At 48.6% G+C, this 12,664-nt stretch overlaps 1 protein-coding gene and 1 non-coding gene across 2 annotated transcripts; one reads left to right on the top strand and one right to left on the bottom strand.

Moving 5' to 3' along the window:
* Positions 1 to 2,880: 2,880 nt before the first annotated feature.
* On the bottom strand, positions 2,881 to 8,185 carry RAN (RAN, member RAS oncogene family). Its single transcript, XM_064379543.1, has 7 exons — positions 8,106 to 8,185; positions 7,603 to 7,648; positions 7,317 to 7,401; positions 7,109 to 7,234; positions 5,477 to 5,664; positions 4,755 to 4,925; positions 2,881 to 4,659 (listed from the first exon to the last, which is right to left on the bottom strand). The coding sequence occupies exons 2-7, from the start codon at positions 7,636 to 7,638 to the stop codon at positions 4,615 to 4,617; spliced, it is 651 nt and encodes a 216-aa protein (XP_064235613.1). The 5' UTR covers positions 7,639 to 7,648; positions 8,106 to 8,185; the 3' UTR covers positions 2,881 to 4,614.
* A 2,585-nt stretch (positions 8,186 to 10,770) lies between these two features.
* On the top strand, positions 10,771 to 10,879 carry LOC135276313 (U6 spliceosomal RNA). The gene has a single exon (XR_010343881.1). It is a non-coding gene; the product is annotated as a U6 spliceosomal RNA (small nuclear RNA).
* The last annotated feature ends 1,785 nt before the right edge of the window (positions 10,880 to 12,664 follow it).

The following is a 12,664-nucleotide window of genomic DNA, read 5'->3' on the forward strand; positions in this document are numbered from 1 at the left end:
GGGGACTCACTATGTTGTCCAGGCTGGTCTCAAACTCCTGGGTTCAAGTGGTCCTCCTGCCTCGGCCTCCCAAAATGCTGGGATTACAGGCATGAGCCACTGGGCCTGGCCATAAATGTGAGAGTATAGAATAAACAGCATGAAGGGAGCCATGTAACAAAATGTGTGTAATTCAGCATGTGCTCTGTCTCTGCCACCATGTCCAAAGCTGGGAATGCAAAGTGGAAGCCACGTGGTGAAAATCAACACACACACACACAAAGACGTGCACAGACACACTGACACACACACAGACAGGCAGAGACACACAGACACACACAGATACACAGAGACAGAGACACATGCAGAGACACACACACACAGACGTACACACAGACACACACAAACCCAGAAACACACACTGATGCAGACACACACAGAGACATGCAGACACTGACACACCCACAAACACACACCGAGACACACACACACACAGCCATACCCAGAGACAGACACAGATACACACACAGACACAGACACACACACACACACACACATAATCTATTTTTAAAAATAAGTTTGGTATTCTATTAGGAATTTACAAAGCAGGGCACACCCTCAGAAGTTTAAAGGAACGAACACGCCGCCAGCACAGTGGCTCACGTCTATAATCTCAGCACTTTGGGAGGCTGAGGTAGGAGGATTGCTTCAGCTCAGGAGTTCAAGACCAGCATGGGTAACATAGTGAAACCCCCGTCTCTACAAAAAAATTTAAAGTTAACTGGGTGTGGTGGCGCACACCTGTAGTCCCAGCTACTCAAGAGGCTGAGGAGGGAGGATCTCTTGAGGCTGGGAGGCTGAGGCTGCAGTGAACCAAGATCCTGCCGCTGCACCCCAGCCTGGGTGACATACCGAGACTCTGACTCAAAAAAAAAAAAATTAAACACAACAGCTTGAGAAGCGCATGGAAGAAAAAGAATGGGGACGTCACATCTGGAAATAATCTTCCCTGCAAGAGTTAAACCCACTCTGCAAGCAGCACGCAGACGAGTGGGACGAGACAGAAACGCCATCTGACAAGAACCACAGAGGCTGTCCCAGTAAATGACGGCCCGGCTGCGCTCTGCATCACTGAGTAATTATGAAAAGCGCTGTAAAACTCACTGACACAGAAAAGCCCATGATAAAAAGTGAAGCATGGTTACAAAAGAGCGCTACAGTATAATCCCCTTTTTAGAAAACATTTGAAAGGATATATGACAAAATGTCAACAAGTTACCTCTAGTGGGGGGAACTGAGGCGACCATGTCTTTTAATTACTCAAATTCCCACACTTCTAATATGCAGCAGGTATGACTTCTTCATTTGCTGGGGGAAAGGTCAGACATCGGGAGAGAGAGGAAGCAAAAAGCAAGCGCTCTCCCCGAGACCTACAGCACTGCCCACCCGGCTCCCCTGCCCACTGGCTTCCGAGCTGCGCTTCCCAGCCATGTGGGTCCCATCCTTCACGCCTGGGGGGCGGCCGCTGCACGACCACCTGCCTGACCCTAAAGCCACTGCAGCTCACACCTCACACTTACTGGAGAAGCCCCTGAATCCTCTTCTGCCTCGAAGAGCCCACCAGCATGGGTGGAGCTGGCGCCTGGCATTCGCAGTGGCTGCTCACTCAGTGGATGACGAGGCTTTGTGGTGGCCACAGGGCGACCCTCCCTATCTTGTTCTCGCCTCTCCATCTACCTCCATCAATCCCACCCCATTTCTAACCCCCAAGTTCTCCTCCTTGAGGTTCCCACAGAACATTTAATAAACACTGGGGACACAAGAGCAGAGACAGGGCCCTGGCCTTCATGGCAACTCGACTAGGCAAGGGAAGTTACAACTGCAGATTTGCCATGCTGACTAGGGCAGAGGGAAGTCTGTGACATCTCCAGTCGGACATCTGACTCACCTAAGGTAAAAAAACCAGAGTGAAGTCTAAAGCTAAAGCATTCACTGGTAGGACTGTCTTCGGGAAGGGGGAGTGTTCTGAAAAGCAGCATGCACACAGGTGTGTCATCTCCGGATGCATGTGACCAGAGCGTACAGGGCCTGGTAGCAAACGTGGGGCAGGGGAGACACATCAGATTTGTTTTTTGAACAGGACTCTGATCCCTTAACTAAAGGCAAGTGGTTAGGTGGTTTCCCTCCCCACCATGCCCTCAGCTTGAAGGGTAAAGGTACTGCAAGGAGTTAGGATGGGTGCTGTCCTAAACAGGGAGAGCTTGTCTCGTATTATCTTGCTGGGCAGGATACCCGCAGCCCCAACATGGCAGAAAACATTATACACGATGTCTGACAGACTGCTGGCAAGAAAAGCTGAATCCCTCCCTCATTCCATTTGCTCAGCAGGTAACTTTGTGTTCCTGATCTGTTTTGCAAAAGAAATCTGAAATTCTCTGTCCTTGAGTTCCTCCAGGTGAAGTTAGCCAGGAAACCAGTCCTCTTTGGAGGCTGTTTTATAGTCTTATGTTTCTAAACATTTTATGATTGATATGATCAAAAAACCCCATCCTAGGTTTTAAAAAACTGGCTCTCACACAAATTGAAACTGCTCTTCAACACTTTACCAATTTACCGATTACTTCACCTTATATACAGACAAGACAGACCCCTGCATTAACTTTTTCTTAGTGACTCTGCTCTAACAAGCTGTTACTAGTATGCAGTCACTTTGTGTTAAGCTTTTAAGGCCTCCCCCGTTAAGACACCAGACTTCAAAAAATGGAGAGCAGACTTTTCCCATTTGTACAATCTGGAGAGAATTGACCCCCTCCCCTCCCCTCCCCACCCTCCCCACAAAAGTTAATAATCTCTGCTAACCAAACATATTTCCTAAAGCAATACTAGAGATGATTCAGAAAATCCAGGCAAAGTAGAAGCAATATATTTTGCAACAATTATTCTTCCAATAAATGACTTGTAAATCTCTCCCACACCATGTTAGACAGGTAAGTGACATCACTTCCAAATTTCAACTGTTACATAGAAGATCCAGAATGTCAACACCACTTGCATTCTACACAAGGTTACAAACAACACATACACCTTAAGTTCAAAGTATCTGAATGAAAGGTTTCATCCCAATTACGGGAAAAAACTTCCCATCTCACACAGGCTGGTTAGAAGCTGGTTCTGAATACAGTGTCACATACACAGCAATTCAGATCTTAAGACACTAGAGGACTGTTGCCAGTTAACACAGTAAGTAGTATTCAGCTTCACCTTTTTCCATATATTTAAGTGATCCTTTCTACACCTTTTAAGGTAGGGAAGTAATCATCTCCAGATAATCAGACACCTAAAGAAAACTTTGGTAAACTGGACTATAGTAACTGTATGAGGAAAAAACGGCTCTTATTTTTAAGATTGCTAACTGCTACAAGAATAGCATTGATGGGATCGAACGCCTAATTAGGATAAAGATCTAATTCATCTTTAAATGTGGAAAATATACAAGATAAATTAAATGTTTAGTCTGATAAAAAAGTTTCACAAGCTGTTCTGTTACTGAGAAGTCCCCCCCACTGCTCCACTGCGCCATGCTCCTAGTATTTCACCCATGTCCTGCTCCACTGTGCTGCCCTACAAATCCTCAGGATTAAAAAAAACAAAAACAAACAAACAAAAACAGTATAGTGTGTACTGCTGAAGAACTTAATGTTAAGACATCTTGAAAGTCCGGGAGTACCTGAAAACTGGGTAAACATGGACCATTTTCCTTGAGTATCAACTTTACACTAAGCATCTGACATTCAAACAGAAAGTGCAAAATTTATACTTTTTAACACCAAGAATTCCCAAGCTCCCACCATCCAGACATTCCATCCTGTTTGAAGTTATCAAAACATTACTTTTGCCATAAAACAAAACCAAGTATTACCTTTAAAATATCTATTTGGTATGTACAAACCACATTGTTGTTGACAGGTCACAAACCTTGAGCAGATTCTTCCCAAGATGACCCTACCTAGCCAAAATGAAGGTGGAACAGACACTGCTTTAGTTTAACTGCACTAATATTTACACCGTTTAACTCTTCTACCAAAGAGTCTGTTGACCTGTCATGCTGAGTGTGAGACACAGCTCAAATGTACAAAAATAAAAAGCAGACATAGGGAGAAATTAACCTAATAGATTTCAAATTAAGTGATAGCAAGGCAATCCAAGTATTAACACGGCATAAATTTCTCTATTTTAGTGGTTTCAAAATGCTATTTTTAAACAAGGGATGAGTTCACTTGCTTAGATATTTGAAATACAACTTTATTCTGATTCTAAACGAAAAGGAATGGGAATGACAGTAACAAACAAGATTTCACCACTGAATATTGTGATGTGACTGCAGCAGTCTCATATCTGAAACTCAAGGAATCAACTGCGTTCCAAACAGCTAAATATGCAGGTCCAAACAATGAAGGTATATTTTAAACTGCCACATTCACTCCGAAGCCCACTCATCTCCTTCAGCATCCCACAGATGAAGCACATGTTCCGCTTAGCTAGATAATAATGAGGTGGCACACACGCTGCACCGCTGACATCACAGGACAGCTGCCTATAAAACTAGACTTCTGACGCTGGGCTCCTGCTTCATTCTCACAGGTCATCATCCTCATCCGGGAGAGCAGTTGTTTGAGCAACCTAGAAGAGAGGAAAACTGTTAACACTCCAGATCAAAACTGCCAGGAATAAACAAGCCAAACGGAACAGCCTGGACAGCAAAGTGGCCACAATACCTCTAAGTCGTGCTCATACTGCGCTGCCAAAGCTGGGTCCATGACAACCTCCGGTGGGGCAAGAGCAGGCATGGCAACAAATTCCAAATTAGGGTCTCCAATGAGCTTCCTAGCAAGCCAGAGGAAGGGCTTTTCAAAGTTGTAGTTACTTTTGGCAGAAATGTCGTAGTACTGTTTAAAAAAGTAAAAATTAGTTTTTAAAGTTGATTTTCCTAGAACATTCCAAGATAAGAAAAAGATTCTTGGTGGGGGCATGGTAGCTCATGCCTGTAATCCCAGCACTTTGCGGGGATGAGGTAGGAGGACTGCCTGAGGCCAGGAGTACAAGATCAGGCCTGGACAAAAGAGCAAGACCCCATCTCTACAAAAAATAAATTAGGTGGGCTTGGTGGTGAGTGCCTGTGGTCCCAGCTACTCAGAAGGCTGAGGTGGGAGGACTGCCTGAGCCAGGAGTTCAAGGCTGCAGTGAGCTATGTTCATGCCACTGCACTCCTGCCTGGGCAACAGAGCAAGACCCTGTCTCAAACGACAAAAGACACACACACTTCAGTTGACCAACCCTGACAACAGTGAAACCTCATCTCTATCAGTCTTCAAAAACAATAAAAATAGTATAAAGATAAAATTATTTCCATCTATAATATAGACTCTGGTCAATTTCATAGCCTTAGGTATCATCTCCTCTAAGAAAAATAACTCAGGAAGTTTTAATTTTCACACACCTGAAGATTCTTCTTTCGGTGGAAGACGATGGATTTTGCCTTCACTTTCCTGTCCTTAATGTCCACTTTGTTGCCACATAACACGATGGGGATATTCTCACACACTCGCACCAGATCTCTATGCCAGTTAGGCACATTCTTGTAAGTAACTCTGGATGTTACATCAAACATGATGATGGCACACTGGGCTGAAAGGAACATTTGTGGTAATTAATACACTTAGTTTACTACACAAGTGAAGAATGCTAAGAACCAGTCTAGGATTCAACTAGTTACAGTCTTAGACCTCACTGAGTCTCCTAGCTCTCTCCCTTCACTTTCAATTCTAAAAATGTTAATTCACAATTCTTCCTAAGCAAGATGAGCTGCCCCGTCAAACCTCCCTGATATACTTCACCATTAACAGTACCTTCATCCCAAAAAGTATCTCAAGTAGATTAATGATAAGTGAGATTCTGGAGAACCGAGCTGCCATTCTGAGGGTAGGGCCTGGAAATACATTCTTCAGAAGGTCTTTAAATGGCACGGCTGACTATACCAGGAAATATTCCTGTCTTAAATCCAGACAGGCCAAGTGATGTGGCTCATGCCTGTAATCCCAGCACTTTGAGAGGCCGAGGTGGGTGGATCACCTGAGCTCATGAGTTTGAGACCAGAATGGGCAACGTGATGAAACCCCATCTCTACAAAAAAAAAAAAAAAAAAAAAAAAAAAAAAAAAAAAATTGGTCAGGCATAGTGGCCTGTGCCTGTAGTCCCAGCTACTCAGGAGGCTGAAGTGGGAGGACAGCTTGGCTCAGGAGGTAGAAGCTGTAGTGAAGTGAGATCACACCACTGCACTCCAGGCTGGGCCACATAGAGAGACCCTGTCTCAAAAAATAGTAACAAACCTAAATAAAGTCTATATATTCACCTGCAGGGATAGCTATGGTATAGTTGATAAGGCAAGAAACCACAACTTTTTGGTTAAAGGATTTTTTGGGGGAAATTCTTGCGTTTATTCGTACATGCTAAAGGAAAAGGCAAGGCATGGAATGATTCCAAGTAATGTGTTATTAGCAAAGCGAGGTTCCAGGGGAGACAAGTATTTCCTTTACTCCTCTTTTTGGTATAATGAACGTTTTCCTTGCAATTTTTAAAATCAATCTATTTGAGAAAAATACTCTCCGCAACTTAGTACAAACAATTTAACAAGAAATCAGCTAGTCTTGCGTAACACTTGCTAAGATCCCTATCTTCTCTGGTCTAGTGTCTGGTGTTTTTTAATGGAGTAGAAATAATCACTGATCACTACGCCAAAATACATACATGAAGCTGTTTTCATATACTGAACTGCTGTAACAGCACGTTATTGTTTTAAACTATGACATGTACCCAGTGTAAGTCAGAGCTTTTTCTAAACCATGCCTAGCATGACACAGCATGCAAATGACACAACTTTCATGAAATTTTCTCCTCTGCCACCAAAATGGTGGTCAACTCCCTGAAGCTCACATTTCTGAACCCAAAAATGACACAATTCCCATTACAGTATTAAGCACTGTTTGTTGGAACAGACCTGATTTTCTATAACCTTGAAGACTGAAGTACACAAAACCTCTCACAAACGGTTCGGCAAGTTACAAACGCTTACCTTGGATATAATAGCCATCTCTCAGTCCGCCGAATTTCTCCTGGCCGGCCGTGTCCCACACGTTGAACTTAATAGGTCCTCTGTTAGTGTGGAACACTAGGGGATGCACCTCAACACCCAAGGTGGCTGAAACGGAAACGATGCCATTGAGCGGAGGCATTTACCCACTTCTCACACATGTCCACAAACGACGTTTTCCCGCACGTACCTACATACTTCTTCTCAAATTCACCAGTCAAATGACGTTTCACAAAGGTCGTTTTTCCGGTACCACCATCACCAACCAATACAAGCTGTTGGAGAACACATTTTGGAAGTAAACCCGAAACACTTCGCCTCTCAAGATCCCAGAGTCACGGAACTGTAACCGCCACCACTTAAAACAAAGAATGTGGATGCGGGGCCCCACTACAGCCATCGTGGGGCCGGGAGGAGGGACCCGCGAGGCGCACGCGGTCCGGCCCGGCCGCCTCCCGCCCCGCAGGGTTACCTACTTTAAACTGGACCTGGGGCTCTCCCTGCGTAGCCATCGCGGCGTTCCTGCGGAGGCAGAGGACGGAGACGAGCGCTCGCGCGGCCCCGCAGCCCATGGCGGCCCCGCTCCCGCGCCCCCCGCGCCCCACGTGCCCGCCCCACAAAGGCCTCCCGCCCGCGGCGCCATGGCGGCCGGGCCTGGGAGCGGGAAGGCGGCGGGCGGGGCCGGCATCCGGGGCGGCGGGACCCGAGGAACGACGAACGGAGGGATCGGGATGGAGACGACACCGGGACCGCGACCGGGATGGGAGCGGAGGATGGAACCGGGGTTCGCGGGGGCGGGCGCCGACCGCACGTCCGTCTCTTGCCCCGGCCCGGCCGGGCCCGCGCCACCCACCTACTCACAGCCGCTCGCTACCCCGGGGCCGGCCACCAGCCCGGGCCCTGACCCCGGCCGCAGCCCCTGTCCTCCCACCGCGGCCCTCGTCCCCGCCCGGCCCTGCCCGGCCAACCGCGTCGCTACCTTCCAGAAGCGTCTCCGCGCCCGTCCGACTGAGGCTGGAAAGATGGCGGAAGCGCAATTCAAACGCCTGAGACGCAGCCGACGCCGGCGCGCGGGCAGGGGCGGGGCCGGCGCGGGGCGGGGTGACAAGGGGCGGGGCGACGGCGCGGCGCCCGCCCACGTGGCCCGCGCGTGCGCGCACGCACGCAACCCGGCTCGGTCGGCCGCTCCCGCGGTCCCAGAGCGTAGGGTGGGGCAGTAGGCACGGTGGACAGCGTGGGAGGGCGAGGCGGGAGCGCGCACGCGCGCCGACCCGCGGGCCCCACATGCGCTGACACCCAGGGCGGGCTCCCGGGCGCGCATGCGCCAACAGTGAGGCGGCGCGCTCCTGGGCGGGAGATGCTGGGCGCGGCCGGGCAGGCGCGGCCCTGCGGCCTCTCCGGCGGGAGGCGAGATTCGCTCGGGCAGACGCGGTCAGGCACGCGGCTTCCAGGCGCTTGCCAGCCTGTCGTTGTCTGCGCCCCGTGGGGTGAGGGTACTTGGGGTCCTGGGGCGTAGGGCGGCGCTCGGGTGAGCTCAGGACGGGTAGGTGACAGAACGAATGAATGAATGAATGAATGGGTCCTAGGCCGGTCTCCTAGAGTCATCCCTCGCCTCTGTCTCTCCAGAGCTTAGCCTTCACGCCCCCAGGCCCAGGGGCAGTTGGAGAGCGAGGCATCAGAGAGGGATGCGCCCACCCAGGAAAACCGGTACTTATTTCTTTTGAGGCGGAGTCCCGCTGTATCGCCCAGGCTGGTCTCGAACTGCCAGGCTCACGCAATCTTCCCGTCTGGGCCTCCGAGTAGCTGGGACTACAAGCGCACACTACATCCGGGCTAATTTGGTTTTTTAATTGAGACACAGGATCTCACTGTGTCTCCCAATCTGGCCTCAAGGGATCCGCCCTCTTCGGCGTCCTACAGCGCTGGGATTGCAGATGCAGCCACCGCGCCCGGCCGTAGCACCCCTTCTCGGAGCGTTTCATAGGTCGGCAGCCAAGGCGGCCGTGTCCTACAAACAAAATGATGAGATTTTGTTTGCAATATGGGCGGGTCTTCCAGCGCTAGTTACCATCGGGGGCGGAATGAGGAAGTGCTCAGGCTTCCAGCCCCCTGTGGGACTGAAGCTGTGAAGAGCCCAGGCCAGGTTGAGCTACAGGGACCCCGACCCACAGGGCCTTCCTGGGTGCACCTGCCGACATGCAGACAGATAGAGGCCCAGATCAGCGCAGTCAAGCGCCTCAGAAAAGAGTTCCCCGTGGGGAAAGAGCCCCAGGGACCGAGGGGTCCGCCCTGCAGTCACGAGCACACTTGCAGGCGAGTCCTCTAGGAACCCCAGTGACGCAAACTGCGCACAAGGCGGGCGAGAACCGGCCTACTGGAAACCCAAGTCCGAGCTCCCCTAGGACCCTCGGGGGAACGCCAACCACCTCTCAGATGCTGCTGGTGGGAGAGCAGAATCTAACAGCAAAACGGGAATGCCCATTGCTTGTGACCCTGGATTTCCGTTTCTAGGGAGAGGCCCTGAAGTGAAACTCATGCCTCGTGCATGTGCACATTTAATGCTGCAGAACATTGAAAAGGAAAGATGGTCATCTGTTTGAACAGGTTAGATAGATGTCAAAAGGATAATGTTGACAAAAGAAGTGATAATAGCTTTATAAAGTCTAGGCCACCTGTAATCTCAGCACTCTGGGAGCCCGAGGTAGGAGATCCCTCAAACCAAGAAGTTCCAGGCTGCAGTGAGCAATGACCACACCATTGCATTCCAGCCTGGGAGACAGACCAAGACCCTGTCTTCAAAAATTAATACATAGGCCAGGCGCGGTGGCTCACGCCTGTAATCCCAGCACTTTGGGAGGCCGAGGTGGGCGGATCACCTGAGGTCGGGTTCGAGACTAGCCTGGCTGACATGGTGAAACCCCGATTCTACTAAAAATACAAAAAATTAGCCAGGCGTGGTGGCATGCGCCTGTAATCCCAGCTACTTGGGAGGCTGAGGCAGGAGAATGGCTTGAACCTAGGAGGCGGAGAATGGGCTGAGATTGCACCATTTCACTCCAGTTTGGGCAACAAGAGCGAAACTGTCTCAAAAAAAAAAAATTAATATGTAAAGCCTAACACTGTATGTAATTTTACCTAGAGGGAATATATATATACACACACACACACACACACACACACACACACACACATTATATTTATAGCATAATGCCATTTATATAATATTTTTACAAATACACATAGAACAAAAGCATATTGGTTATTGGATATATGTATTTTATTTTTTTTAATTAACTGAAGGATCTATACACCGTATCCTGACGGTTATTCCTTCAAGAAAGGGTAGAAAGGAGTGTGATGGAACTGAGCAAAGGAGTCAAACAAGACTTTACCTGCCATGTTCTATTTTTTTTCTTCTTTTTTTTGAGACAGAGTCTCACTTTGTTGCTCAGGCTGGAATGCATGGGCGCGATCTGGGCTCTCCACAGCTTCCGCCTCCCAGGTTCAAGCGATTCTCCTGCCTCAGCTTCCTGAGTAGCTGGGATTACAGGCCTGCACCGCCATGCCCGGCTATTTATTTATTTTATTTATTTTTTGTATTTTTAGTAGAGATGGGGTTTCATTATGTTGGGATAGGTAATCGAGTGGTCACTGCGGCAGCACGTATACCAAAATTGGAATGATACAGAGGAGAATAGCATGGCCCCTGCACAAGGATGACAGTTTTTATTTTTTGAGATGGAGTCTTGCTCTCGTCACCCAGGCTGGAGTACAGTGGTGCAGTCTTGGCTTACTGCAACCTCTGCCTCCCGGGTTCAAGCGATTATCCTGCCTCAGCCTCCTGAGTAGCTGGGACTACAGGCATCTGCCACCACACCCAGCTAATTTTTGTATTTTTAGTAGAGATGGGTTTTCACCATGTTGGCCAGGCTGGTCTTGAACTCCTAACCTCAGGTGATCGACTCGCCTCAGCCTCCCAAGGTGCTGGAATTACAGGTGTGAGCCACCGCGCCCGGCCTTGCAGAGTATTTTATAGGCCAGGTATTTTGTACACTGTCTTTTCATTTGTATTTCTCTAATACTTCCTCATCATTAGATACAGCTCATGCAGTTTGGGTAGAGAAACCACAAAATGATGTTGTGTCCTTCTTAGTGTCTGATCAGGAGTCACAGAGTGGATCTGTTTGTCTTTTAGCGACAGGGTATTTCTCTGTCACCCTGATTGGAGTGCAGTGCTGTGAGCATGGCTCACTGCAGCCTTGAACTCCTGGGGTCAAGTGATCCTCCCACTTCAGCCCCCCGACAACCCCCTGAGTAGCTGGGACTACAGGCACGCACCACAACACCCAGAATTTTTTTTTTACTTTTTTGTAGAGCTCGGGTCTTGCTGTATTGCCCAGTCTTGTCTCAAACTTCTGACCACAGTTTTCCTGCCTTAGCTTCCCAAAGTTTTGAGATAACAGGCATGAGCCACTGCACGTGGCCCAGAGTGAGCTTTTAAAACCATATCAGATCATTCTCCTCCACTCGTAAAACCCGGCAGTAATTTCCTATTTGTCCCACTTAGATCCCTGAAATCTGTAGCCAGGAAGGTCCCATGGGCTCTAGCTCATTTCTATCTCTCCCACCTTGGCTCCTGCTTCTCCCTGTAGCCTCACAAGCATTTCCATATCTTACCCCAGCCAAATTTGTTCCCACCACAGGACCTTTGCACTTACTGGTTCCTCTGTTTAAAATTCTCTTCCCTTGGCCAGGTGCAGTGACTCAAGCCTGTAATGCCAGCACTGGGAGGCTGAGGTGGATGGATCACTTGAGGTTCGAAGTGCAAGACCAGCCTGGCCAATGTGGTGAAACCCCATCTCTACTAAAAATACAAAAATTAGCCTAGCGTGGTGGCACGCATCTGTAATCCCAGCTACTTGGAAGGCTGAGGCAGGAGGATCACTTCAGCCTGGGAGGTGGAGGCTGCAGTGAGCCATGATTGTGCCACTGCCAGCCTGGGCAACTGAACAAGACCCTGCCTCAAATAAACAAAATGCTGTTCCCCACACATCTTGGCCTGACTGGCTCCTTCTCACCGCTTAGGCCCCTGACCACCCCCAGGCCTTTGCCACCTCAGCACCCATTTTACTTTCTTCAGAGCACTTATTGAGAACGTATTGCTTAATTATTTACATGCTTGTTTTTAAATCTTTCATTCCTTCACTAAAATAAGTGATATACCATGTCATGATATTCAAAGTATCTGGCACAGTGCCTGTCACATAATGTATGCTTAAAAAATACTTATTGAAATATTGACTGAATTACTCTTTTTTTGTTTTGTTTTTGGTTTTCAGAGGCAGTCTTGCTCTGTTGCCTGGACTGGAGTACAGTGGCACGATCATAGCTCACTGCAGCCTCCAACTCCTGGGCTCAAATGAACCTCTCATCTTAGCCTCCCAAGTAGCTTGGAATACGGGTGTGTGTGCCTCCTGGGTGAGTGAATTACTCCTGACCCTTCTACATGCAGGAAGAGGAATGAGACACAGCAGCATT

Source organism: Aotus nancymaae, unplaced genomic scaffold (assembly GCF_030222135.1).
Source record: "Aotus nancymaae isolate 86718 unplaced genomic scaffold, 86718_ANA_hifiasm-v0.15.2.pri h1tg000021l, whole genome shotgun sequence".
Classification (NCBI taxonomy): Eukaryota; Metazoa; Chordata; class Mammalia; order Primates; family Aotidae; genus Aotus; species Aotus nancymaae.

Coding starts and splice junctions, on each gene's coding strand:
- RAN (XM_064379543.1), bottom strand. CDS start 7,638: ATGGCTACGCAGGGAGAGCCCCAGGTCCAGTTTAAA. Junction 7,402..7,602: donor AGCCCCAGGTCCAGTTTAAA/GTAGGTAACCCT, acceptor GTTCTCCAACAG/CTTGTATTGGTTGGTGATGG. Junction 5,665..7,108: donor AGATGGCTATTATATCCAAG/GTAAGCGTTTGT, acceptor TGTTCCTTTCAG/CCCAGTGTGCCATCATCATG.